Source organism: Oryzias latipes, chromosome 5, assembly GCF_053564925.1.
Source record: "Oryzias latipes strain Hd-rR chromosome 5, Olatipes_Hd-rR_3.1".
In the NCBI taxonomy this organism is placed as follows: Eukaryota; Metazoa; Chordata; class Actinopteri; order Beloniformes; family Adrianichthyidae; genus Oryzias; species Oryzias latipes.
The window spans coordinates 3,001,571-3,027,975 of record NC_136241.1 but is presented as its reverse complement, the minus strand read 5'-3'; the positions used below and the strand labels follow the sequence as shown (position 1 = coordinate 3,027,975).

Here is a 26,405-nt window from a genome sequence, read left to right as displayed (position 1 = left end):
AGAAAATGAGCGAGCGAGCGCGCGATGGAATACACAGAAAACGTTTTCATTGTTGAAGCCTGTTAAACTGCAGCTCGTTCAGGAGAAACTCGGCCTGCAGAGCGCAGGCGCAAAACACCTGAAAACACCCGTTTCTCACATTTAAACACAGCAGGTAAAGTTAAAAAGAAAATAATAAGGCTTAGGAGAAAACAACTGGAGGATTTCGGATGTTTAAATAAGAAAATATCAAGACAAAGTTTTGTTGGTGTTGATTTTTTTAATTAACAGAAATAAAGGTTTAAATGACACCTCTTGTGTTCAAGTACCCAGACATGTTTTCTTTGTCAATTTCACAATTTTTAAATAAATATTTGTTGTCCACTGTAAGTCAAAATTATACACACATTTTAGACAGCCTTTATGCTAAACAGCTGCTGTTTGTGTCTGAACAAGAGGAATTTTAAATCCTAAAAATTATACTTCTGATAACAATTCTTGAACTTTCTAGGAATGGACCAAAACTTTAGTAAAATAATTGTTAATGGTTAAAGGAAAGAAATGGCAAGATGACGTCAGAGGGTTTAAGTTGGAGCAAAGCAACAGCATAATTCAAGCAGGGCTCACAAACTATACTGCATTATATTTAATTCCACACAAAGTTGCAATGCAACCCGGTGCCACTAGGAGTAGCTCTACTTTGTCCAAAGACACTCAGCAGCTGAAAAACTCTGTGATCAGTGAAAAACCTGCTCTTCCAGCTGACACACCATCACCCATGTCCATCCTAAAGGTCAACAGTGTCCACAAATTTGGAGCAGAATCTCAAGGTGCACACCTTTCATCCTGTGTGGTGACAACTAAAACAGACCCCTATCATCAGGAAGACTACATCCAAAGAAACCAGAGGAAATAAAAGCAGTAGGATGTTTTCCGATACTCTACTATCTTTTGTTTAATGCTTAACAAGACTTTGGAAGAAACAACGAGGACGTTGCAGAACGGCGCTTCTAATTCCAAGGATTTTCTGTTTATTTGCGAATCATTTGGCTGTAGAGCAAAAAGGAAAATCAACTCGTTTAAGACGACTTCCAAGGTGACAACAGGGCTTCCTCTGCATGACCATGTCTCACCAAAAAGAGAACCATCATCGATTTACGCTGGTTTTGTATTCTCCCTATCTAGCTGTGAAATGCTGCTGTGTCAAAATAAAAGTGAAACAGTCAAATAACCATTCAATTCTGAAACATCTTGATTTCTGTTTGGTTCTAATTATCCTCTCTGTTCTCTCCGGCGCCCTTGATGAGCCGCTTGTTGCCTCTTTTCCCTCCAGGTCCTCGAGGTTTAGCAAAGACCTGTTTTAAGGTGTGCTCCATGGGATGAACCTCTTCATACAGGAATTCCTCTGTCAGGCCGTCACCACTGTCTATCTCCATCTAGGCAGACAGGCAGAGGAATAGGAGAGGCTTTAAATGATCTTTAAGAAAAGAAAGCAGCAGGGTTTCTGCGTCTCTCCCAGGAGAATCTTTACCTTCTTGGTGACTTCCAGCTGATAGTCCCTCTCCACCTCATCCAGTAGCCTGTTCTTGCAGCTGGAGTACAACATCCGCTCCTTGATGCTGCACATGTATCCGGGCATTGAGTATATGAACACTGGAAAAGACAAGAACAGATGAGTTTTACAGTGACTTCAACACTCATAAAAGACCCAATCCAATGGAAATGCTTCTTATGGTGTTTTTTTTATGATGGAGGACATGTAGAAAGAAAATTAAGCTCAAAATAGCATTTCTGGGTGTTTCTTTATTCAAATCGCTGTGAATCAGGAGCAGACCAAAACACAGTTTGAAAAGGAGTGTATCTGTGATAAAAGAAAATACGCTGGGCGGGCTCTGCTCCTTTCTGATGCATCACTTGTAGATGACTGTATCTGCATGTACGTCTTTGTTTTCTTTGTCTGAGTTGATATTTGGATCTAAAATTCCATTATTGATTGCATTTTTGTTGCACCAGTAATGTCAGGTTGAGGCTGTGAGGGGCTGTAAGCTAGTGGGAGAGCTTGTAAACAGAGAGCCCAGTTATGGGTGATGGGAAGCGAGGCGGGGTTGCTCCATGCCAACAATTCCCTCTGCTCTGCTGAAACTTTGTACCAGATAACAACAGGTTTTTAGATCTCGGCTAAAAGCAACATAATTAAAAGACCGCTGGGAACGCCTCTGAAATACACCAAAAGGCGGGAATTTTGTGGCTTTTCTTTCTCCATTCAAACCAAAATGAGCACAAACTCACTTAAGCTTCCAGTTCAGAGCTAAACTGACTGCCTGAACAATATGAATGATGTAGAAACACATTACATAATTGATACCATATATTTGTCAAACATCTATTAAATCATGCTGATAACATTTGGCTCATCTGGTCATATAAGTTTTGACCCACTGAGTATTTCCTGGTTAAAAAACAATAAGAAGAAAATCCCACAGATCCTAAAACTGTGAACATTTTGATTAAAAATAAAAAAAGGATCAATGTAGATACATAACAACAAAAGAAACGTATAAATGTTTTCAATATGGTGTTCCACATTCAGTTTTGTATTTTTCTACTAACAACATAACAGCAGAAAAGTTGTGAGGTTTAGCAAAGGATGACAAAACTCTTCCTGTCTTTCACAGGGACAACAACACTCTCCTAAAAGCAACACAAAGTTCCGATGCAGCAAACATCTTAGGAAGCCCCTACAGAGGAAGACGCCGTGATGAAGAGGTTTACAAAAAAGATGACCGGCTATTCCATCACTTGGCCGTTCAAGACTACACAACAACACAAACAAATGTACCTTTAAAAACATGTTAGGAGTAAAACATTTGCAACTGAATGAAATCCAAAGACGAGATTCACTGTCCTATAACCCTTGTGCTATCTTGTGGGCTCCAGATGACCCCCCCCTTACATTGACGTGTTCTCCCTACCATGATAAAGGTGGAAAGATTTCATGTAATCCATGGACACCAGTGAAGATCACAAGTCATTGAAGAAAAAAGGTTCAGAGCACTGTCTAGTGGGTCTAGATGACCCCACTCCCAACATAAAAGAGCCTAGGAGGCACGTTAACTTGCCATTAGCTAAAAACGGCATAACCCTAACTAGAAGACCACTGGAAAAGATCAAAAGATGATCGGGGTGGGACTTTAAAGATCAGTTCAAAACTGGCAACAGAGAAACTCATAAAGAAAGTTTCTGTTACTCGTGTTTGCTGTAGACTGGATTACCGAGAGCCTCATCCCGCTGGCCTTGGTGGGAATGTTTGAAGACAAAGAAGTGGTATCTTGGGGAATCTGTGGGAATCCTGAAGGGAAGCTCGTGGATTTCTGTTGGTTTGGTGTGAACCAGCTCGATGGTCTCTTTCTCAACATCCAGCCTCTGCAACACACAACACGCCAGCATGCTTCGCTGTGATTCTGTTTCAAATGTTTGATCTGAACGTTTGTTGTGCTCCAGGCTTCTCATGTTCAAGTGCAGATATGGCTCACCAGCTGGATGTAGTTGATGCGTTTGAGCTTCAGCTGCTGCAGAGCTCGTCTGGCCTCGTCTTGTAAAGGAAATGACAGACCCTGAAGAGTCTGCGCTCTCTTATCTAAGCCAAATTCCATAGTGACCTGCAGGGGAAAACACACAGTCCTGTTACTCTGCCCTTCTCACAGTTCAAGAGAATGAGCAGAACGAGCATTGAACATGACAGACCCTCGCCCGGGCTGTGGGAGTCCCAATCCGTCTGCGCTCGTCCTGAGGTCAAAGGAGGAACTTCCGCTCAGCTTTTTTCACAGACATGCAAACATTTTTTCTTTTATGTAAAAAAGGAACATACCCACACCACTTTATCCTACAGGAAAAGGGTGAAGGAAAAAAAAAAAGATAAGCACAAGTGGCTCAAAAGCAGTCATGGATGTATGGGGGGGGGGGGGGGGGGGGGGGGGGACTAAGGTGTTCATGCACACCTCTGTGGCTCTGATTCGCTGTAGCTCCTGCTCAGCCGCTGTCAGTGGAGCTGGAGACGAGCAGGAGGACTTATGTCGCAGGTAACCCTGGAGGCACAGGTCATCCTGCAAACACAGAGACCACAGCGTTCACAGGCACAGCTGATGGATCCACAGCTCAGTCTACTGCAGGGATTTCACAAACCTCAACAGTACCAAACATCTCGTCTTTGATGTGGCCTCCTCCAAACTCCTTCTTCAGTGTGGCACGGGTGGCAGCGTACATCATCTTTTGCCTGACCTGCGGCGCAACAGAGCACAAAAACAAACTTCATTACCGTGTTACTAAAGTTGATTTGAAAAACAGTTATCACATCAGTGGTGGGGTGTCAGGGCCTTCAAGGCCTTCTGTGAAGGCCTAAAAATATCTGAATCACGTGTTAATTATATTTTGTCAGCACATCCTCATTAAATCATTCCACATGGTCTGTCCTTTTCCTTTTATTGTCTTTATGATGGTTATGCTGCTTCCAGACAGACATGTATTTTCACATTGGAGCATTTAACCAATCGTATTTCAGCTGTCCTTTGTTGCCAGGCAGGATAAGGGCCTTCACCATGAGTTGTGAGGGTCCTGTGATGCAAAATCAATGTCGGTCATTCATTTCCTTCAACCAATCAGATTCTGAGTTGGTGTCAGCAGGGCCTTCTAGCAGGCTAAGGCAGCGTCACGGTATTCAGACCTTCTGATTGGACAGAAGTTTCAGGAAGTCAAATGCAGCCTTGTCCAGTTTGACACAGAGCCACGGAACACTTTGTGATCAGTTAAAAACAGACTGACTGTAATGTATCCATGGAGGATCTAGCAGGAAAATCTCCCACTGATCTCCTCGACTTCCTTCATCAGAAAAATCTGAGTGAATCATGAAGCAGCCGTACAGATTTGTGTGTTTGGCGCTGACCGTCCCCGTGTCCACTGCGTCTGTCGAGCGGACATTTTTCGTCTCTAAAACAAATTCAAACCTACGCAGAAACACAACTGGACAGACTGGGCTCTCAGCACTGATGAGGGAATAGAAAAGGACTTCTTGACTGAACTGAAACGCCATAATCTACATGACAGGGTGAGGGACTGTTTTTGAGGAAAGAGGAGGATGGATTTTGTCTTACAACACACACACCCACTTTCTCCACAGAGCTAGCTTTCATTTTATATGTACCAGTACTCTATGCACAGCGATGTTTTTATTTTAATTGTTGTTTTTCTTCGTGAGCGAGACTCAGACACGCTGCCAAGGCCGGCTCTAGGTTGATGCATAGAGTGCAAAAACAATGGACGAATCGAGGTGTGGCGTCACGCACGGATTTGGCCTTGCCTTCGGCTCTCGCGAAATGAGGCAAAATCCCTATGGCAGCTACTGTCGCCATCGCCATTGATACGATGACTCAGCGGGACTCAGACCAATCACCGTCGACTGGTTTCAACATGGCGGCGCCCGTATCAGGAAGCAATGGTACTTCCTGTATGGGAACATGAGAAGGGAGGGATTGAGCTGTCCATGTTTTTTTTTACAGCCAATTGGTTGACGTCATGAAATGGGCGACACCCACAAAGAGCAAAAGTCGGTGCCTCAAGTCATCTTACTTGTGGTTTGGAAAAAACTCTGGGAAATAACTCATATTCAATTTTAAAAAATAATGCTTCTGTGTGCCAAAGGTAATATATTTTCATTTAAAAGGATATGGTTTACTGCAAAAGGTTTAAAAAGAGGATAACATAAGTCGTTTAAGAGCTCACTATTGCTGCCTTTAGGTGCGTTGGTAATTTCTAGTGCTGACCTCACACTGACCTCAGCCAACAAAAGCCACGTGACAAAAACACATACCGGTACTCCCTTGTTACACACTGACCTGTGAAAACACACTAAAATGCAAAACATTGCCCATATTTCATTTTGTGCTGTTTTGTCTATGCATGACATTTTTTGGGGAAAAAACAACATTAAAGTAATTATTTTGTTGTCTATCACTAGTCTTAATCTTAGTAAAAGCATACTGCATTTAATAAAAAAAAGGTGACCTTCTTTTGTTTATTTGAACCCATCACGCTTCCATAAATATTATATCAAAAATCATTTTAAACTAGAAGGAGCTGCATTTCCAAAAGAAAATGCAGGCTTGAATGCTATATTGCTGAATGAAAATGAAACTTAAAGGGTAATAATTGGCACAAAAAAGTAAAAAGATGTGTAATGCTTGTAGATAAAGTAAGTCAATGCATTAAAAAAAAACCTATGTGTTCATATAAAGGTTCAGAGATCCCAAGTGTCTTCAGTTAAAATTACACTACATTTCTGTAATGTTATAAAACCTGACATAAGACAACACTTTCAATTATTATTAATTTTGTTTTTGCGAGACAACAATCATTAACTGAAACTTTATAAATAAAGGGAATCACTGGTTTGCTTATAAATACATAAATTATTTTTTAAGAGAAAAGTTTAGCTTTTAGAAATCAAATTTGCCTGGTAGACTTTGGATGTTGGCGGTTAGCTAGTAACCAACAAAGTTAATTTAGAGCACCCATGATGAGTAAAACAGTTTTTACCCTCTTTTTTTGGCCATTCATATATTCAATACAGCCTTTTCTGAGACCCGTGTCTCATTAGCATGATCAAAACATTCCTTAAAAAGCCACAGTGTATAACTTGGTCCATGTTTTCTGCTCTGTAGTTCATCATCTTTCCACTAGGGGCAGCAGGAGGGCTTTTCCTGCTCAATTCAAAATGGCTGCTTCCATGAAGCCTTTGGTGGGAAAAGTTTAGCTAGTTTTCAATTTCAATTTTATGGTCAGAATAACTCGTTTATTGTTTTTCAATTTTTTAAAATGACCACCTGCTATGTTGAAAATACACGATTAAATGATTAAATGGTGCAATTTTTATAAAGATTCATGTATTTTTAATATTTATTTTATTTAAGTGAAACTAAATAGGCAAGTTGTCACGTCAGCAGAAAAAATGTGGTTATTGGCTATTTTTATCAGTTTTGCATTCAGTGAAAAAGTAACATTGGTTGGTGGGGACAGGCTCATTTGGCTGACCTCTACACCTCAGCAACCCATGAAATTTTTCAAAACATAATTTTCTCACTATTTTTGTGTGCTTTTGTTAGAGTTAAATAATTATCATTTGCTTGCACACTATAACCTCTATAAAATGTTAGTCTCATTTCTATCTTTCAGTAAGAAAACAATGACCTGAAAAGTTCTGATTATACGAGAATATGATGTTCTTGTTGTTTCTGATTAAATGACCCACATTCATGTCTGCAACCTTCAGTTTTCAATAAAAGAAGGCTCCATGCACTAGGATGGCAGAACTCCTCTGTGACAGTTCGCGCTGTCACAGACCGATTCTCCTTCTGCAGAAGTCTAGCAAAAGTTCTCATCTCCTGTGTGGTTTTTCTCTTTATTAAGGAAAAAGTCAGAACCCTGACACTTTAACCCCTATCTTGTGGGTTCCAGATGACCCCCCCTCCCAACATTAATGTGCCTTGGAGGCACATTAATGTTGGGTTATGTGAATGATTACTTTAGTGAGACTTTTTCAAGAATCTTTATCAATTGAAGGGATATATTTGTGTGTTGTTCTGAAAAGAGGATTTAAACTGCTAACCACCTTCAGGGCAGAGATGTAAGGGTGTTGAAAGGTGTACATCACAGGTCAGGGGTGAAGGTCGCGTGTTGGCACTGAAGTAAAAATCAGCTGAGGTGAGACAGCAGGAAAACTTTATGTATCTCACCTGTAAGGTTGAACCCAAACGTCCTATAGGATTCCTAAAAACGGTCTAACTGATGGAAAACACCGGGGTTTTGTTACCGACCATGAAACACACGTACAGGTGAGTGATCAGGAGACCATGAGATGAAGATCCACTCGTATCCCTGCGAGTTCTTGGAGTCCAGCCGGTAGAGGATGTAGCACGGCTGCTGCGGTGTGAGCAGAGGTAGCAGAAACTGGTCGTAGTCCTTCTCCCAGCTGTGGACCGGCTCCCTGCATGAGTCTAGAACCAACTCCTCTGGGCCGTAGAACAACAAAGATGAGGAGTTACTTCCAGCTCCTTAGTTTGTATAAATGAACAGGCAATATATATTCTTTTTTTTTTTTTTTACTTGTTCTGTCCAACAACTGAGCAAGCAGATGAGAGCTGAAGGGTTTTGTGTTGGACAGGTTTTACTATCACAAAAAGAGGTTATGTATCCTCAGATAACCAGGTGGGAATAAAAAAACCCTTTTTTTTTTTTAAATCTTTGCTAATTTGAGTAGGTTATGATTTTAAGCTTTGTAACATTTATGCTAGTAATAGACATTTACCGTTTCTGATGATAATCTTCATGATTCGGATGGATCCTCCTCTCGCTTGCGCCAGGAAGTCCTTCAATTCAGACGTTGCTGAAGGAATCAGGTCAGAGGGAAAGTCAAACGTTTGATGGGTGTTTGATGTTCATGAAGAATCTGGGGCTTTGCTTCAGGAAAAAAAAAATTGACACATTTTGTCTTCAAAACGACAGAAAGCAAAAAGAATTACTTCTTTCCAAAATTTCAAAAGCCCAAGAGGGAAATGTATTATTATTATATTTATTTTCTTTCATCTACAGTCTCTTGGTGGCTGGTCATGGTCAGCACGGGACAGACGATCAAAATTAGCTAAGGCTACAATCCTGCATTTTTACAGTGTTTCTCTATTTTAGAGAACTCCACACAGTTGTTTGTATGCATTGTCCCTTTAATAAATCAATACAAATATTAAGTGGTGACAAATTAAAATATTAATCGCAATTAATTAATCACAGACAAATTACCCTGTTATTTTTAAAAAAATCATATTAATCGAATTTTTATTTTATAACTATTTTCCGTTGTGTAAGGGATCATTCCTGACGAATTGTCCGTTATCATAAGTTAAAAGATGAGGCGCAGGCCTGATCACATTGGACACTTGCTTCCGGGAAGTCCCATCATTTTTGATGATGGACACCCTTGAAGGACATTTTCCCGCTCATACTATGGTCACTTACAAAAATAAACAAATATTTAATCAATTACTAGTACTTTAATCTTGTTATATTTTTAAGTTTTAATAATTTTTTTTTTCAAAAAGTAGACTATTTGATTCGTGGTGATATATGTTGTCATGGCAACGCCTACAGAGTCTGCAGCTACCTCACTCTGCAGCAGCGGAGAGAAGTGCTAAATTCTAAATATCAATGATTGTTGCATTATTTCAGAGGGAAAATTCACCTCTTCCTGCTTGTTTTCGTCCAGTCACAACAAAGAAACAAAACTTCATCTTCTTAGATTCTCGGCTCTCTTCTGCTGCATTCCAGTCTTCAAAATGATCAAATTCACCAAATGGCTTACAGGAAACTATAAAATCACTCAGGTCTTTTTTACTGTTGGCTGTTGTGCTCAACCGTAGAACAAGATACGTTATCGTGTCAGTGTTTTCTGGATTGCTCAGAAAGGCTTCCTAATGTTTTTTGATGTGTTGAATTAAAGCACTCTGGACCTGATGTTTTTTTTCATTACATTTTGATTTATTTCTTAATTGTTTAAGATAAAAAAAAACCTTCAGTGGTGTATCAGTAAAGATTGAAAATCTGTTTTAATAAAAAATATCATAGTCACTTTTTCAGTTGTATTTTGATCTTCTACTGTGCCACAATGTCACCAATTTCACTGAAAATCCCTCAAAATGAGGAATTTTACAGCAATTATTAAATTAGACTAAAAGCAGAAAATCAAGATGAATTAATTACAGATCATAATTTAAAAAAACAGTAAATTTATTACACAGAAACTACTTATTTGACCTACCACCTCCCTCTTGTCTCACCATGGTTACCAAACACAGCAGCCTCATAAATGATGGAAGAGCAGGTGAGAAAGGTGAGAGAGGTACGCTTCCGTCAACTGCTCCAGTTACCAAATGCCATTAAACACACGCACACACACACACCTTTCTATGTATATTCATTGCTGTAACCAGTTTTTAAATTAAATAAAACAATTCAACTGATCACACGGTTGTTTTAAATCCCTCATTCATGGAAGAGGTTTGTGATCAAATTCCATGATAAATAAGGTTAGAAATTTGAGTAAAAACACAAAACGTCAAACAAAAATGTCACAGGTTACAGGTTTTCCTAAAGTCATTAAAAGCCCCTTTAGCCCTTGTTATCTTGTGGGGTCCAGATGACCCCCCCTTCCATTGACGTGTTCTCCCTACCATGACAAAGGTGGATAAAGGTGGAAAGATTTCATGTAATCCATGGACACCAGTGAAGATCACAAATCATTGAAGAAAAAAGGTTCAGAGCACTGTCTAGTGGGTCTAGATGACCCAACTCCCAATGTTAACGTGCCAACGTTGGGAGTGGGGTCATCTGGACCCCACAAGATAACACAAGGGTTAATGGTTCTAGCAAAGACTGCTCCGTGGCACACGCTTACCATCAATTCCAGTTTGGTGGGACATTTTTTGGCTGTCGGTCTTCACTGCTTTACGATGACGTTCAGGTGTGTTCTCGGTCAGCACTCAGCCGGACTCTCCTCTGAGGCAGACGGACCCGTGACATAAACGCCTCCTGAGCCACTCAGGAGCTTCCCAACACTTGAAATACAATCTGCGGAACTGTGGCTGATGAGTAATAACGTATCTGTCAGAGGATATGCCAAAGCAGCCACCGATCTAAAGCCCTCTGCGTATCAATGACCGCAGCAGTGGCGGGGGGAGCTTCAGCAGGTCGCACACTGTTCCCCGCTGAACCGTGCGCCTGTCCACATCCTCGGATCACAACAGAAGGGTTCAACGTTCGCCGATGCTGCCGGTGTGAAGACATTTTATCACTCTTTCAGGCAGACGCAACTGTGTGATCTCAAATTCCAGCCCAGAAATGTGACACCAGGCCAGAGTCTGAGCGCCGCATTTCAACACTGTTCCCAGGCTGCTGTGATCAAAACACCTTTTGTATCTGATCAGTAATTGTGTGGCGTAAAAGGTCGCTCTCCTGAGCAACTCCTTCAATTCCACTGGACATGTCAGCAAACGCTGCAGCTCCCGAAGTTTACGATATCACTGAACTTTGCTGAGCTCTGGTATTTACATGACTGAGGACGGGATAAAGCTTTGCGGATAAAACTGTAAACACTTAATGCTTCCAACGCTGTGTGCGCGCTCCCCCTCCACACACGCATAGCTGATGTGGGTGAGAGAAAGATAAGTGGGTACCCGTGATGGGATCATCCATTATTCACTCCCAATGAGTCCACAACCCAAGCATCTATACATTATTCAACATGGCTCCCACCCCTCTGCTCTGCTGCAGGGAGACACCATGAGCTTATGCTCAGGCACAGACTCACACAGACGCACAACACTTCACAGGGCTTCCTGTATGGGTATGAACATCTGTTTTTACCCTTGGCCTTCAGTCTATATTCAGAAATACTGCTCATAAAGATCAAAAAAGTTGTTCAACTGTTGATCCATCCGTCTGTCTGTTTCATCCATCCATTGATCCATTTTCTAAACCTGCCTCATCCCTGCCGGGGTCACGGGGATGCTGGAGCCTATCCCAGCCACTGTTGGATGAGGGTGGGGTTGCTTTGACCAGTTTGCAGACATAACATGCGTCTACAACCCTAACTGCATAAGTGATGTAGATTGGTGGACTGCAAGGATCTTTACCATAATGTGACAATAGAGTAACTACTGAAAATTTTGCTACAATTGAGAGCCAAAAAAATTTCTTTAGGAAAATGGTTTATTTTTAAAACTTGTAAATAATTAATCACATTGTAGGCAGTAGAAAAAAATCAGATAGATGTCAACTGAAGTTCTTTAAAAACAGTCCATAAAAGTCAAACTTGACCAAACCTTTCAAATAAAATGTTACATTTAAAGGAGGTTTCTTCCAGTATAACTGCTCAGGTGGTGAAGGTAAGAGCCGTGACCATAAGCATGTCCCACCTCAGAGCAGGGGAGGAAGATGTTGGGGCTCCTTACAGGTCTTCATCACACGGGAGCCAAAATGTCTGCAAAGAGCAGAGCAAAGAATGGTTAGCGAGTTCAAAGAAATGTCAAAGCCTTGGGAGTCACTCACCATGTTTGTGCAGGCGCTGGCGAATGTCATGAATCTGGGGTTAAACTGCAGAGTGTTGATGGGTCCTGGATGTTTCCCATCCAGCACGGCCACCTTCATCCCGCTCTCTGTGCTCCAGACGTGAACTCTCCCGTCCTCTGAGCCTGCGTCAGACACGAATCATCTGTATTTGTGAACCCACAACCTTTGTCTCCAAAAATGGAACTGAGGCAGAAGCTTACCGATCATAACGAACTGCGAGTCTGGAGTGAAGCAGGCCTCGAGAGCCATGCCGGTACTGTTATTGTAGCCCTTCAGAGAGGCAAACACAGAGTCACTTCCAGTAACCTAAAAGCTGGGGGTGGCCGTATCGATCTGGTGACGTATCGATACTAGCGTGATGAGATCCATACTTTTGTTGCAGTTTTCTACATACAGTAAAGAGCTTGCATTTAGTTACACAGTTCATGTACGTGCTGCTTCTAGCCGTCTGCAGTGTTGCTTGATGGGGAAAAAACAGCACATTTTAGTAAATTGGCCATTTTCAGAATTTGATGCACATTGGGTTCTCTGGTGATTGAAAATTTGACCAAAAAAAAGGTGTGTTTCTTAACATTACATCACATTAAAGACTATTTAAACCTCTTGGAAAATATGTTTTCCCACCTTAGACATTAAATCCCAAAAATGATTAGAAACATTTTTCACCGTAACTGTTTTTTTTAAGGAGTTTAATATTTTAGCTAAAAGGTGTCACCTTGGCTAGAATATGGAGCTACATATAGCATGAGGAAAACAAGAAATATATTTTTCAAAAAAATGGTATGTTTTTCCCCAAACAATAATAAATATCGTAACCGAGTTGAAAGGTTGAGCTTGACAATAGTAACTATGAATTATGGGTATTCAGTGATGTCACTTCCTAATTGCTGAAGAAGTTGGATTGAACTATTATTTTTTTTAAAGGGGGGATTGATGGGCTGTCACGGTCAACGAGTTACAGTCAGGACCATAAATATTTGGACAGAGACACATTCTGTCTATGTTTCTGTACATTACCACAGTGAATTTTAAATAAAACAACTCAGATGCCGTTGAAGTGCAGACTTTCAGCTTTTATTCCATGGGTTGAACAAAAAGATTGCATAAAAATGTGAAAAACTAAAGCATTTTTTAAACACAATCCCTTCATTTCATGGGGTCGTCAGTAATTGGATAATTGACTTCCATACTATTGCACGGGCAGGTGTGGGCAATTCCCCTTGTTATGTCATTATGAGTGAAGCAGATAAAAGGCCTGGAGTTGATTAGAGGACTCGTGCTGCATTTGGAAGATTTAGCTGTGAACAGACAACATGCGGTCAAAGGAGCTCTCCATGCAGGTGAAAGGAGCCATCGTTAAGCTGAGAAAACAGAAAAATGCAGCCATAAAAAAATAAAAAAAAGTAAAAACCAAAAACAAAAACAAAAAAAATAAAAATGCAGCCAAACTGATTGGACGGCGTTTCATAATCCAGATGGACAACGACCCAAAACATACAGCCAAAGCAACTCAGGAGTTTATTAAAGCAAAGAAGTGGAATATTCTTGAATGGCCAAGTCAGTCACCTGATCTTAACCCAATTGAGCAGCATTTCACTTGTTGAAGACTAAACTTCAGACAGAAAGGCCCACAAACAAACAGCAACTGAAAGCCGCTGCAGTAAAGGCCTGGCAGAGCATTCAGAAGGAGAAAACCCAGCATCTGCTGATGTCCATGAGTTCAAGACTTCAGGCTGTCATTGCCAACAAAGGGTTTTCTACCAAATATTAGGAATGGAATAAAAGCTGAAAGTCTGCACTTCAATGGCATCTGAGTTGTTTTATTTAAACTTCACTGTGGTAATGTACAGAAACATAGACAGAATGTGTCTCTGTCCAAATATTTATGGTCCTGACTGTAGATCGCTAGAGGAGACATCACATGGTTCCTCATGGGAGGAGAGCACAGCCATCTTGGTGAGGTCAAGTCACTGCTGCAGTGCATGCATGTGAACAGGCGGTCCCAGAATATCCATTCAGCAAGGCGCATGTGCGGCGCATGTGCGGCACATGTGCCCTGTGCAGATGATCATCAACGTGGTCAAGTCGGAGTTTGGTGCTCTCAATACTTTAAATTTACAGCTTCATATCACTGACAGCTAATATGGCATTGACAGTGATGTTGCCAAACTGCACAACTCTCAAAGTAGAACAATGAATATTAGGCAGAAATTCACCAAATTGATTAGTCACATGAATCAATAGGGTGAATCTATTGATTGTTTGTTTTTGTTGTTTTTTAGGGTTAATCTATTGTTGACTAAAAATACAATATGATGAAAATGTTGGATTTTCGTATAAGGCTGAATAAAATTTAAGTTCAAAAAGAACAAAAAAAAGAAAAAAGTTTGGACTTTTCTAAATAATTTAAATTACATGTCAGAGTTCTAAAACTTCTAAATGCTTAGAAATTAATATTACAAATTCTTTGTAATCATTTTTTTTAATTGTAAGAAGTCCTGCAAATATGCATTTTTCATTAAAGTTTGAGCTTCTATGGCTGAGTGTTTCTCTTGTTTAACAACAAATGATGTATGTGTATATATATATATTATATTTATTTATATATGTATAAATATATATAAATAATATAAAAGCTACTTAGATGCCACTAAAGGCTATAGAAATCATTGTCATTTGGGCGCCAATGACCTCACCAAGATGGCGTCGTGCTCCGCCACCGTCGGCCAGGCTTCCCAAGCGGGCGTCTCTCCTCTAGCGAAATAACTCATTGGTTACGGTGTTAAACAAAACTGAAGGACATGATTAAATGGTGCAATTTTATAAAGATTCATGTATTTTTCTAATATTGCTTTTATTTAAGTGAAACTAAATAGGCAAATCATCACGTCAGCAGAAAAAACACGTGGTTATTGGCTATTTTCATCAGTTTTGCATTCAGTGAAAAAGTCACTTTGGTTGGTGGGGACAGGCTCATTTGGCTGACCTCTACACCTCAGCAACCCATGACATTTTACAAAACATAATTTTCTCACTAATTTTGTTTGCTTTAATGCAGACGAATGGATCTTTTCCATTTCTTGTTTTAAAATGCGTTTTATGGCTTAATTTATACGAAAATCTGTGAGGTAAATCTGTGGGACACAAACTGCACTGATTTCAGAGAATCACCCAAATACCTCCCCAATTTGTGCGGGAAACTGTCCAACCTGGCAACGTTGTCTGGCTGTGTAAACACTGGCAGGACTATTTGTTGTGTTGCAGACACAATAAAAGTACAATGTTGTATTGTTACATGGAGCCTTTTTTTCCCAATTTTGCACCAGTTACAGTTTTCTTCTCCTTGTAGTATTGTGCCATTATTAATATAGTTGTTCTATATTTTATGTTTGATCTCTTAGGGTTGTCGTAATTACTTAATAAACATTTTCATTTGCCAAAAGTATCTGTCCTATGTTTTATTATACACTTCATTAACAAAAAATGTTGTTTTCCAAAATTATTCTATGATGAAACATTTCCAGGAAAAGGTCATGGTACCGATGTTAGCAATATTAGCCCTCTGACCACTTGGTATCAAATCAATACCTACATTCCCAGCATCACCCTCTCCTGCCAAAGGCCTCCCAGATCTATAAGAACAGATTCAACTCATGTATCTGAAACAATGGCTGACTTACTGAAAATGTATGCAGCACAGAACCGCTGAAAGCATTCAGGATGCGAATGGCGCCTCCGTTTGTATAGATGAGGATCTGTTTGCCGTCATTGCTGAACTTCAGTCCGGTCCAGTCACAGACGCGGTTAAACCGGGTCTCAAAGTTGGCAAAGGGGCCCTTTCAACAGACAGATTGAAGACATTCAGAAACAGCTTTACTTGGATGAAGCAGATCATTCTGCACACTGACATCATTGTGCATGGCTGCTGAGAGTATGACGTACGTGCAGCTGCAGTCAAACGCATGTGAACAGTTCATGTGACCCACATGTGGACCAGGAGGCTCTGCAGGTCTGAATTTCCTGACTGTTCCTCGGTTAGTGCACTTTATAACCTATGTGCTATCTTGTGGGGTCATCTAGACCCACTAGACAGTGCTCTGAACCTTTTTTCTTCAATGATTTGTGATCTTCACTGGTGTCCATGGATTACATGAAATCTTTCCACCTTTATCCACCTTTGTTATGGTAGGGAGAACACGTCAATGGAAGGGTGGGGTCATCTTGACCCATAAGACAGCACAAGGGGTAAGGCGTTAGCCTTGGAAATTTCCCAGAAATCTCTCCAAAAAAACTGTGTTTTTGCAATTCATCAATGCTCACTAGATTGGTAAATATAGACCACAATGCATTGCGTTGAAACAATCTGAAAAAGGGTGGAAACATACTGCACAAGGGAGATGATCTGATAAATTCAGCAAAGGGTGACGTCATGTCTGGCGTCAAAAAAGAAAAGAAAAAAGAAAGTAGTCGTAATTGCATTAAAAGGACAGTCCAACACTGTTAAGTCTTTTAGAAGTTCGGGGGTAAGCTGATTGAACTGAAACACAGTCATGTGATTATTGAACTAGAAGGAGCTGCTTTTCCAGAAGAAGATGAAGGGTTGATGCTATATTACCGAATGAAAATCCAACTTAAAGGGTTATAACTCGCAAATGATAAATAAATAAGTAAGAAATGATCAAAGTTGACCATAAATAAAGTGAAAACAGCACAATAACAAAAAAGATCTGTTTGTGGAAAAAAGATGTCAGAGCCGGGTATCGAACCAGCGAGCTTCTGCACCAAGGATTCCCCATGGATTTCAATGAAGGCAAAAATCCTGGAATATCTGGAAAAGTTCAAGGATTTGAAGGAGCAAAAGTCACAGCTGGAAAAACCTGAAGCAGCTGAACATTTGAACAGTTGAATGGTTCAAACAGCTGAAAAATCGCAGAAGGAGTTAAGAAGAAGAGGGAAGCTTCAGAATCTCACTGTCACTTGTATTGTTATGTTCTTTATTGATAAACCAGAAATGGTTTCTTCCTGCAGAGAGGAACATCTCCAAGTGGAGGTCTCTGGTATCCAATGCAGACCTAGAAACTGATTCATTTCATCACAAACGTCTATTAACATGTTTAAAGACCCACTCCAATAGAAGCTGTGTTCTTAACATGTTCTTACGCCGTTTTTCTGATGATGGACGACAACTAAGCTCAACATTTCATTTCTAAGTATTTTTTTATTCCAATCATTGTGAATCAGGAGCAGAGAAAACAAATATATTGTTTCCTGTGAAAAGTGTTCGGTAAACAAACTTTGCTTGCATGCTGACATGGATGCTGCTCATGTTTGTCTGTCATGTCTGTGAGGATTGAGTTCTAGAAACGTGACAGCTGTCTGCAGACGTCTGCATCCACATTGATTTGGACCTGTAAATCTGACCTTGTCGAAAGCACGCAGGTCATACAGCTTAATGGCCCGGGACTCCACCCCCGCCGCAAAAATGAGTCCATCCGGGTCAAAGGAACATATAGGTCTCCCAAGTGGATTGGTCAAACCCTGGAGAACAGAAGAAACCAGAGAGAAAAACAACAGAAAAGCTGTAACCCAGTTTCACCTCTGCGTTTCATTTCAATCAACTCTTCATGTGAAAAAAAAACAAAAACATTTTTCTAGAGTTTTAAAAGTTCATTATGAACTAGAAGAAGCTGCATTTCCAGATGAAAATTCAGGGTTGAATGCTATAGAGCTGAATGAAAATGAAACTTAGAGGGTTATAACTGGCACAAAAAAATAAAGAAGGAAAGAAATGATCAAAGTTGACCATAAATTCAGTGAAAACAGCACAATAACAATAATGATATGTTGGTGAAAAAACGCCAGAGCCGGGTATCGAACCAGCGAGCTTCTGCACCAAGGATTCCCCGTTTATTTCAATGGAGGCAAAAATCCTGGAATATCTGGAAAAGTTCAAGGATTTGAAGGAGCAAAAGTCAAAGCTGGAAAAAGCTGAAAGAGCTGAACGTTTGAACAGATGAACTTAGGGTTCAAACAGTTGAAAAATTGTAGGAGTTAAGCGGCAGAAAAATGTCGGAAGATACTAAAATAAAGAGAAACAGGAAAACTTGAACACTTTATAGCATTCAACCAAAAATGTGTTGAGCTTTGTACATGATGGTGTTTCTGAGAACACACGGTGTGTTGACTGCTAACATACTGTGCTGTTGTGAGTGGATATTTGTGTTTTTGTTTAAGACACTAGAATTACTTTTGTGTATAACTAGAAGCCAAGTGTTAAACGACACACAGTGAATAGAAAGGGTTTACCTGACAGTCTGGAGTGCGCAGATCCCAGATGCGGATGGTCTTATCTAAGGAGCTGGAGATGAACATCTCATCCACAGGAGACATGGAGAGTGCGGTCACCCTGGTCCACAGACAAACTGCCTTTAATGGCCATTCTCATGACCGCCATTGTTCACACAGCTACATCAAAAGATTGCAGTGGTAACACGGTAACACTTTCTTTCTAAGCAGGTTTATACAGCTCTGGCTTCAGGAAACACAGAAAGTCAACCTAGTTCTGTCCTGCTGTGGTTTATGGTTTGATGAAGACTGGTGGATGAGGATGAGGATGAGGATTTTGGGTTTGTGTGGCCACCAGGAGATTTATGTCATCATGGAACTTAAAGATTTCATAGTGTTGTGTAATAACCTGCAGGGTACAATCAGCTTTTACTGTCCAATAAGGTCAAAAATGTGTCTTTTGGTTGAGATAAAAAAAGGCAGAACAATGGTTTCCACCAACCAATCCATTTTTTATACGTCAACGTTTTGCTGACCGTTGTCAGAATTTTGGTATATTCTTTTTTTTTTTACATTAGCACGTAAAATAGTCATATCAAACAGTGTAAGGTTAGGAAGTGCAAACTGTAAACAAGTTCGTGGATGTGCTGAATGAGACCAGTGCTGGGAGGCCCTCATGAAAGATCAGAAAAACATTTTTAAAGAGAAACGCATCTGGAATGAAACTCCTCGCTGTTTCCCTCTCTTCATTTTGACAAATACGGACTTACTATGGCTGGCTACATTTTTTTAAAGCCAAATAATTGCATAGAGTTAGAAAAGATTGGCCACAGTGGCTGTATGGCGGGGGAGTGGTTAGCACTCTCAGCAGGATGGTTCAAATCCCAGCTGGGTTCTTTGTGTGGAGTTTGCATCTTCTCCTTTCCTTTTCCTAAATCATGCCTCATGGGTTATTTGGCATCTCTAGATTGTACCTAGGTGTGAATGCGAGTGGAACTGGACTGCTCAAACCTGAATTAAATTATGCATTAGATAGTAAAGAATACATTAAACACAGTTTCTGATTTGTGAAAATGAGGAAGGGAGAGACACCAACGACAGAGGAAGAGAAGGGTGACACTGAAAAAGGAAGAGATAAACATTAATATGTCAGGGTCCAGAAAGAGAAATGTGGAGAGAGTTTGGCGTGGACACAGAGAAAACCCCGTACATGTGTGGGTTCTCTACGGGGTCTCCGGCTTCCTCCCACCGTCCAAAAACATTCTTCATAGGTTCATTGGTTACTCTAAATTGTCCCTAGGTGTGAATGTGAGAGTACATGGGTTTGTGACCCTGTGACACAACTGGCGACCTGTCCAGGGCGTCCCCTGGCTTCACCCGCATGTGACCGGGATAGGCTCCAGAAAGCCCCGTGACCCCGAAAGGAAACACAGAGAAAAAGATGAATGAACTACATAAAATCATCCTATTTGTAATTTTCCCAAACCAGGTGATGGTTTCACAGAACAGAAACTGTGTAATACTAATGTATTCTTTACTATCTAATGCCTATTTTAATCCAGGTGTGAGCAGTCCAGGTCCTGTGGTTTTTGAACAGGACCTGGTCTGAGGTGGTCTTAGTGTTCCTTTAGTGCCCTCGCCAATGGGAAGCTGTGAACAGGAAGCCAACCTCTGCGTGGTTTTGACAGCGTTCACATCCAGGGACTGCACTCACCGCGCACTGTGACCCGGGAAATATCGGATGTACTTGTTGTCAGTGAGGGACAGGTATCGGATGGTGTCTGAAGGATGGAGGATAAGTTAATTTAATGTGCTTGTCTGTCTTTCTGAACACAGCTGATGGAGAAGGTCTGACCGTCCAGCTTGTTGGAGGTGTACACCACCGTGTTGGAGTCTCCATAGGTGTAGCGGATGAGGTCCACTCCATACTTCTTGCTGAACAGGGTTCTGCTGGGTCTGCATGTAGAGGACAGGCATCAGACATCAGCAGCAGAACTTTCTGATGGAAATCATGATGGGGGGGGGCAGACTTACTTCCCCTCCTGCATGTCATACAACACAATGCAGTCATCGTTGCTGCTGGATATGACACTCTCTCCGTTTGGGCTGTAATCCAAACAGTTCACCTTCTCTGAATTGCATCGATACGTCCTGGCGACCCTGAAACTCCTCAACACGCTGTCTGTGATCTTCATGGCTGCAGGTTAGTATTATTGCACGTTGTGACCCTACGTAAAAACATCGTAATGTACTCACTCCGTCATCCCATATAATATCTCTTTTTAGATGAACAAAGCGTAATGACTCATCTTTCTATTCTTATGGCGCGTTTATTGCTAACATTTCGTTTAAACAAAGAGGAATTTCCTTTCGAAGAGATTTTAATCTGAAAAAGATGGATTTACGCTGGATTTGTGTTTCGTTATCGACAGGGCGAGCGGTGTCGCAAAGTTATTGTTACAGTAGAAACCCTTCACGGAGCGGAGAGTGAGGGCGACTAAAACCAACGAACTCAGTCCGAAAGGAAATCGCGATACTTAAAAATGACGTCGTTTCCGGTTTTTCTCTTCAAGTTATTTATATGATAAATACAAATTAAATAAAATAAATAAATAAAATACCACCAGTTTTCATTTTCTCTAGAAAACGGTTTTTTTTTACTAATTTAAAACTGCCAATACACAATTAAATTCAATTAAATTCAATTTCAAATGGCACAGAGCACAAGTTACTGAAGTTACTGAAGTCAAATTCCCTGTACATGCGCTGTACTTGGCAATAAAGTGATTCCGATTCAGACTTAACCATACAAAAAAGAAAAGAAAGACACCATTTTTAAAAAAATTAAGAAAAACAAAAAGGAGGAAGATACAGCAAAACTAAAATCAGAGGCAGACCAGCTCATTGCATATCTGTACATAATTTTTGCACACCTTTGTCACTTGTGCTAGTTTGTGGGGTCCAGATGACCCCACAAGCTAGCACATAGGTTATAAAGTGCACTAACCGAGGAACAGTCAGGAAATTCAGACTGTCTTGTGGGGTCCAGAAGACCCCACTCCCAAGGCATGTTAACGTTGGGAGTGGGGTCATCTGGACTTTGCATTTCATTGCTCAGCGTTGTTGTGTATATGACAACAAACTCTTGAATGACTAAACTGTTTAAAATAATGTTTTTCCTTCTGATCAGTTGTTTTTCTTCTGAACGTGTCCAAACCATCACAAGCCAGCATTTAAACCATTTAGAATCAGATCTACTGTCTCTAGACCAAGCTTTTCCCCAAATGAAAATAGCTTATTCCTGCATAACTCCAAGGTTAGCATGGGGGGCATTTGATCCGAGTAAAATAAATGACGACAGGATGACGGTCGACAAAAGTATTCAATCCAGCGCATGATTAGTCAATGGTGCTGTGATGGAGCATCCAAAACTGGCACCATTTGAAAGTCATCTGTTCAAACCAGGTGGAATACACTTCACCTCAAAAGGATTTGAAGTGTTTGTAAGCTCCATCCGTGAAACCATTGAGCAGACTCTCCACCAGACATTGTCAAGAGGCCAAACTCAGCAGCCTCAGTCATGTCTCAGTGTCCCTTCTACATTTGGCCCAATCCAGCCTGACAACCCAAAGCCTAATCTGAAAAGAAAAGTCAGTTCAGAGGAGCTCTCACAGAGCAGAGTCAGCACAGATTTGTCCCCAACCAAAAAGCAGAAAGTCATCTGTGAAAATGACAACCAGGGTAGGCAGCACACACCAGAGTTTAAAAGCCTTTTTGCTAGTCTACCACCATCTGAGACAGGAATCCAGCCTGAGAAGAGGGAAGAGGACACATCAAGCTCCCCTGACCTCAGCTTTTCAACGAACAGCTCACCAATGGAAACACACAAAGTCACGAGACGCTCTGATGTCTGGATTGTTGGGTCAAGTTATATTTGACAGGCACAGATTGCAGCTAAACATCTTTTTGGACAAAACTTGAATCTTGACGCTAATGTTAAGTGGACTGGAATTAGAGACATGGGCTGAAGGGAAGTTGTTGATAACCTTTATCACACAATCTCCAAAGAAAATGGTCCCCCTGAAGTTTTGGTTATCCACGTTGGAGGAAAAGAATTGGGAGAAATGCCTCCAATACAGATCGTAAATCAACTGTTACAAGACCTGAGGCATCTGAGACAAACTCACCCTCAAATGAGAATAGTTTTGTCCCTCATCATTCCAAGGAAAAGCTGGAAAATAGATCATCCTTTTCAGATGGATAAAAGCTGAGCATTAGTCAACGACATTATGAAGGGGTATACCGACCTGTCCTACGATGTGGTTGAGCATCAAGATTTGTCACCTGATGATGAGAAAATGTATAGACTTGATGGAGTAACTTTAACGTTACAAGGAAATCAAATCTTTCTAAACAACATCCGCACTGCCATCCAGAAATGCCTCCAAGAACAAGATGAATGGATGACTTTTTGTCTTGACAGACCTTAATGTGCAGGATTTTTTAAATTAGCTGAAATAATTGACAAGTACCTGTCATGGTGCCTCTGTGAGCTCCCCCCCCCCCCTCTCTGCTTGGCTCCTTATTCGACACAGCTGCGACCACTCACCTCATCACCTACCTGCCTTCAAAAGGAGATCCAGCTCCAGCATTCATCGCCAGTTCGTTGCCCCTGATGGTGCATAGTCACCAAGTTTATAACTTTCGTATCTAAGGTATTGCCTAAGTCTCGTTCTCTACCTTGTTCCCAGGAATCCATTACCACGAGCGGTCGCCTGATTCTTCAACTCTCCCGGATCCAACCCTCAGCACTTCTTCCAGTCACACCACGAGCCTCTGCCGATTCACCAGTCACGCCACGAGCCACGGTCATATCCTCCAGTGACGCCACGAGCCACGGACAACAAACCAGCCACGTCACGGGTTTGAGTTTTCCTGCTACATTTTGGTCTCTGAAACATTCAGTTCTCTCAAAAACAAGTTCTCTTCTGCACCAATTCTGACCCAAGCTGACCCTGAAAGGCCCTTTGATGTAGAAGTGGATGCATCAGAATCTGCTGTGGGTTCTGTGCTCTCATAGACTACGTTCACACTGCAGGCTGAAACGACCCAATTCCGAATTTTTTTTTTTTTTTTTTTTTTTTTTTTTTTTTTTTTACCCCTATGCGACCTGTATCTGATCTTTTCATGACAGTCTGAACGACACAGATCAGATCTTTTCAAATGCGACCCAGGCCACTTGGGTATGTGGTCCTGAATCCGATACGTATCCGATCTTTTCAAATGCGACCTCCGTCTGTATGGCCAGGCCAAATGTATCCGACCCGTATGTCATTGATACGCTACAAAAGTCATCATTCTGCGTTGAAGTAGGCGGGAACAAGAACATAAACATCAACCATGGCGGACGATGCTGCTGAGACCAGTCAGTGGAAGGGAAGCGAGGTTACCGATTGGATTCATATTTGGGTGACAGCTCTATTCAGGCCAAACTCCAGGGCTCTCATCGCAACTGGGCGGTTTTTGAAAATATTTCGAGGGGCTTTTTCGAAGATGGCGGACGGGTCGCCGGCGTAATTCGATGCTCCCAACAAAACAGGAAAATAGACTCCTAAGAATCCACTATTAACAAACGAAGATAAGCACTCAATGAAAGGAGGAGTCGAAACCAGAGGAAAAATGAAAAGACAAGACCAGATGAAGGGAAAAAATGTAGATAAAGCCAAAGAAGACGGAGACGAACGTGCTGGTGCTAACCAGCTAGCTGAAACCATGCGTTGTGGACTCGACTCCATCAGCAAAGAAATCCGTGACCTAAGAGCTGACATGAAACAAGACATGGTCTCTTTGAAGGAGCAAGTTACAGAAGATGTCAAGAAGGAAATCACTGAATTGAAACAAGAAATCCACCAACAACTGGCGACAAATAATAAAACCCTTCAAACGCACGGAACCCAAATTGCCGAGGCCGAAGAACGCATCGCGCAAATCGAATCCTGGAACATGGATGTGAAAGATGCCCTCTCTAAATCTCTGCAGCAACAAAAAATATTAAGAGAGCGGCTCACAGACATCGAGGGAAGAAGCAGACGTAACAACATACGAATATTTGGAATACCGGAGGACGAGGAAAAAGGCACAGCGACAGACTATGTTACAAAACTCCTCTTGGAGAAGCTCTCCCTGCCTCCAGAAACCAGCCTTCAGATCCAACGTGCCCACCGAGCGCTCACTCAAAAGCCAAGCCGCGGCGCACCACCGAGGTCCATGATAGTCAATTTTCTCCAATTCACTACCAAAGAATCGGTCCTCAAAGCAGCATGGCAGAAGAAAATCGAGGTGGAGGGGAGACGGCTGATCTTCGATCATGATTACCCGACGGAGGTGGTCCAAAAGCGCAAAAATTACAGCGGAGTCAAAAAAGCGCTTAAGGAAAAGGGGGTCCGTTTTCAGACTCCTTTCACCAAGATGAGAATTCACTGGGACTCTGGAGTGAAAGTTTATGAATCTGCGCGGGAAGCGGCAGAGGAGTTAAGAAGAAGAGGATTTTCGGTGGAGTTCCCCACACCGGACAACACGGAAGATGACGTCATACAGGAGCGGCTGCTTCATGGATTTCCATGGCAACGACCCGGCGAGAAAAGCGGAAATGGAGCAGCACGGCGAGCTAAGGAGAAACTGCAGGAATTTGGACGAGCTACGTCTTAAAAGTTACAAATGAATATTAAGTTAAGTCCTTTCCTTTCTTTCTACATATATAGACTTCCTCATATCATAATTTGTGCTGTTGGGAATATTTACCCATATGATGGATGTTGGACTAGTAGGTTTAGGTGAAAGATTTTTTCTCACCACTACTGAGGGGCCCTCCTTAAACGCGAGGAACCCCCCCTCTCCCACCAACAGGGGAAGGGAATGGCGTGTGTTCATTCCACTTTTGGAAGCCAAATGTGTTTCAGAAATGTGTTTTTTTTTCTTTTTGGGCTACAAGTTCTGGCCTTTTGTTCAATGTTCTTGGGCTGTACATCAAGTTTTGGAAGAAACAAAGCCATGGGTTGTAATATAAAAATGGTTACACTTAATGTGAATGGTCTAAATAATCCCATTAAAAGGAAAAAAGTCATCTCAATGTTAAAGAAAGAAAATGCACAGATATTATTTCTACAAGAGACAAAGCTAAATGATCAAGAACACAACAAGTTTAAACAAATGGGATACAGAAACACCTTTTATAGCTCCAATGAATCAAACAAGAAAAGAGGAGTCGCTATTCTTATAACGAACTCCATACAATTTGAATGTAGTAAAGAGATAAAAGACAAATGCGGAAGATATGTAATGGTTAAAGGGAAATTGCAAAACGAACTAATCACAATGATAAACATATATGCCCCCCCTGGAAGTAAAAAAACACTTTACAAATCTTTATTTGACGTAATTGCACATGAGGCAGAAGGCATATTGATATGCGGGGGAGACTTAAATGTAACTCTGAAGAGCCTAGACACTACAAGTGTACGGAACCAGCATAAACCTTTGGCAGGATTTATCAACACAACTCTAGAGGAAATGGGAGTTATTGATGTCTGGAGAGAAATACACCCATTAGAAAAAGACTATACATACTATTCTGGGTCACACTCGGTTTATTCTAGAATTGACTACTTTTTAATGAACACATGGGATAAATATCGAGTGAAAGCTTGTGAAATTGGTACAACGAATGTCTCTGACCATAGCCCGGTCTTTTTAACAATTAATATAGACAGGAAAAAGATAAATACTTTGTGGAGATTAAACATAGGAATTTTAAATAAGGAAACTGTGAAGGAACAAATAAAAAACACAATTAAAAGATTTATTGAAGAAAATGACAATGGTGAGGTAAACCCCAATATTCTGTGGGATACGTTAAAAGCAGTCTTGAGAGGAAATTTAATTGCCATTACATCGGCACAAAATAAAGAAAAAAA

General features: G+C 41.0%; 1 protein-coding gene across 3 annotated transcripts; it reads right to left on the bottom strand.

Annotated features, from left to right (window-relative positions):
* Positions 1-238: 238 nt before the first annotated feature.
* Positions 239-23,186, bottom strand: LOC110014671 (twinfilin-2). 3 transcript variants are annotated; one of them, XM_078946822.1, is made up of 17 exons: positions 20,467-23,186; positions 20,288-20,388; positions 20,147-20,213; positions 18,454-18,553; positions 17,569-17,685; positions 15,828-15,983; positions 12,348-12,417; positions 12,127-12,269; positions 7,861-8,034; positions 4,162-4,257; positions 3,978-4,082; positions 3,848-3,862; positions 3,724-3,765; positions 3,513-3,638; positions 3,252-3,402; positions 1,511-1,632; positions 239-1,415 (listed from the first exon to the last, which is right to left on the bottom strand). In XM_078946822.1, the coding sequence occupies exons 1-17, from the start codon at positions 20,625-20,627 to the stop codon at positions 1,248-1,250; spliced, it is 1,914 nt and encodes a 637-aa protein (XP_078802948.1). In that variant the 5' UTR covers positions 20,628-23,186; the 3' UTR covers positions 239-1,247. The 3 variants fall into 3 exon arrangements, with proteins under 3 accessions (XP_078802948.1, XP_020557107.1, XP_078802947.1); XM_020701448.3 differs by lacking the exons at positions 12,127-12,269; positions 12,348-12,417; positions 15,828-15,983; ... (3 more) ...; positions 20,288-20,388; positions 20,467-23,186 and adding exons at positions 8,336-8,413; positions 10,475-10,855 and having other exon boundaries at positions 240-1,415; positions 7,861-8,039; XM_078946821.1 differs by lacking the exons at positions 12,127-12,269; positions 12,348-12,417; positions 15,828-15,983; ... (3 more) ...; positions 20,288-20,388; positions 20,467-23,186 and adding exons at positions 8,336-8,413; positions 9,839-9,993 and having other exon boundaries at positions 240-1,415; positions 7,861-8,039.
* Between the last annotated feature and the right edge of the window lie 3,219 nt (positions 23,187-26,405).

Coding starts and splice junctions, on each gene's coding strand:
- LOC110014671 (XM_078946822.1), bottom strand. CDS start 20,627: ATGAAGATCACAGACAGCGTGTTGAGGAGTTTCAGGGTCGCCAGGACG. Junction 12,418..15,827: donor CTGTGCTGCATACATTTTCA/GTAAGTCAGCCA, acceptor GCCTCTCTGAAG/GGCTACAATAACAGTACCGG. Junction 8,035..12,126: donor CCAGCGCCTGCACAAACATG/GTGAGTGACTCC, acceptor GGCCCAGAGGAG/TTGGTTCTAGACTCATGCAG.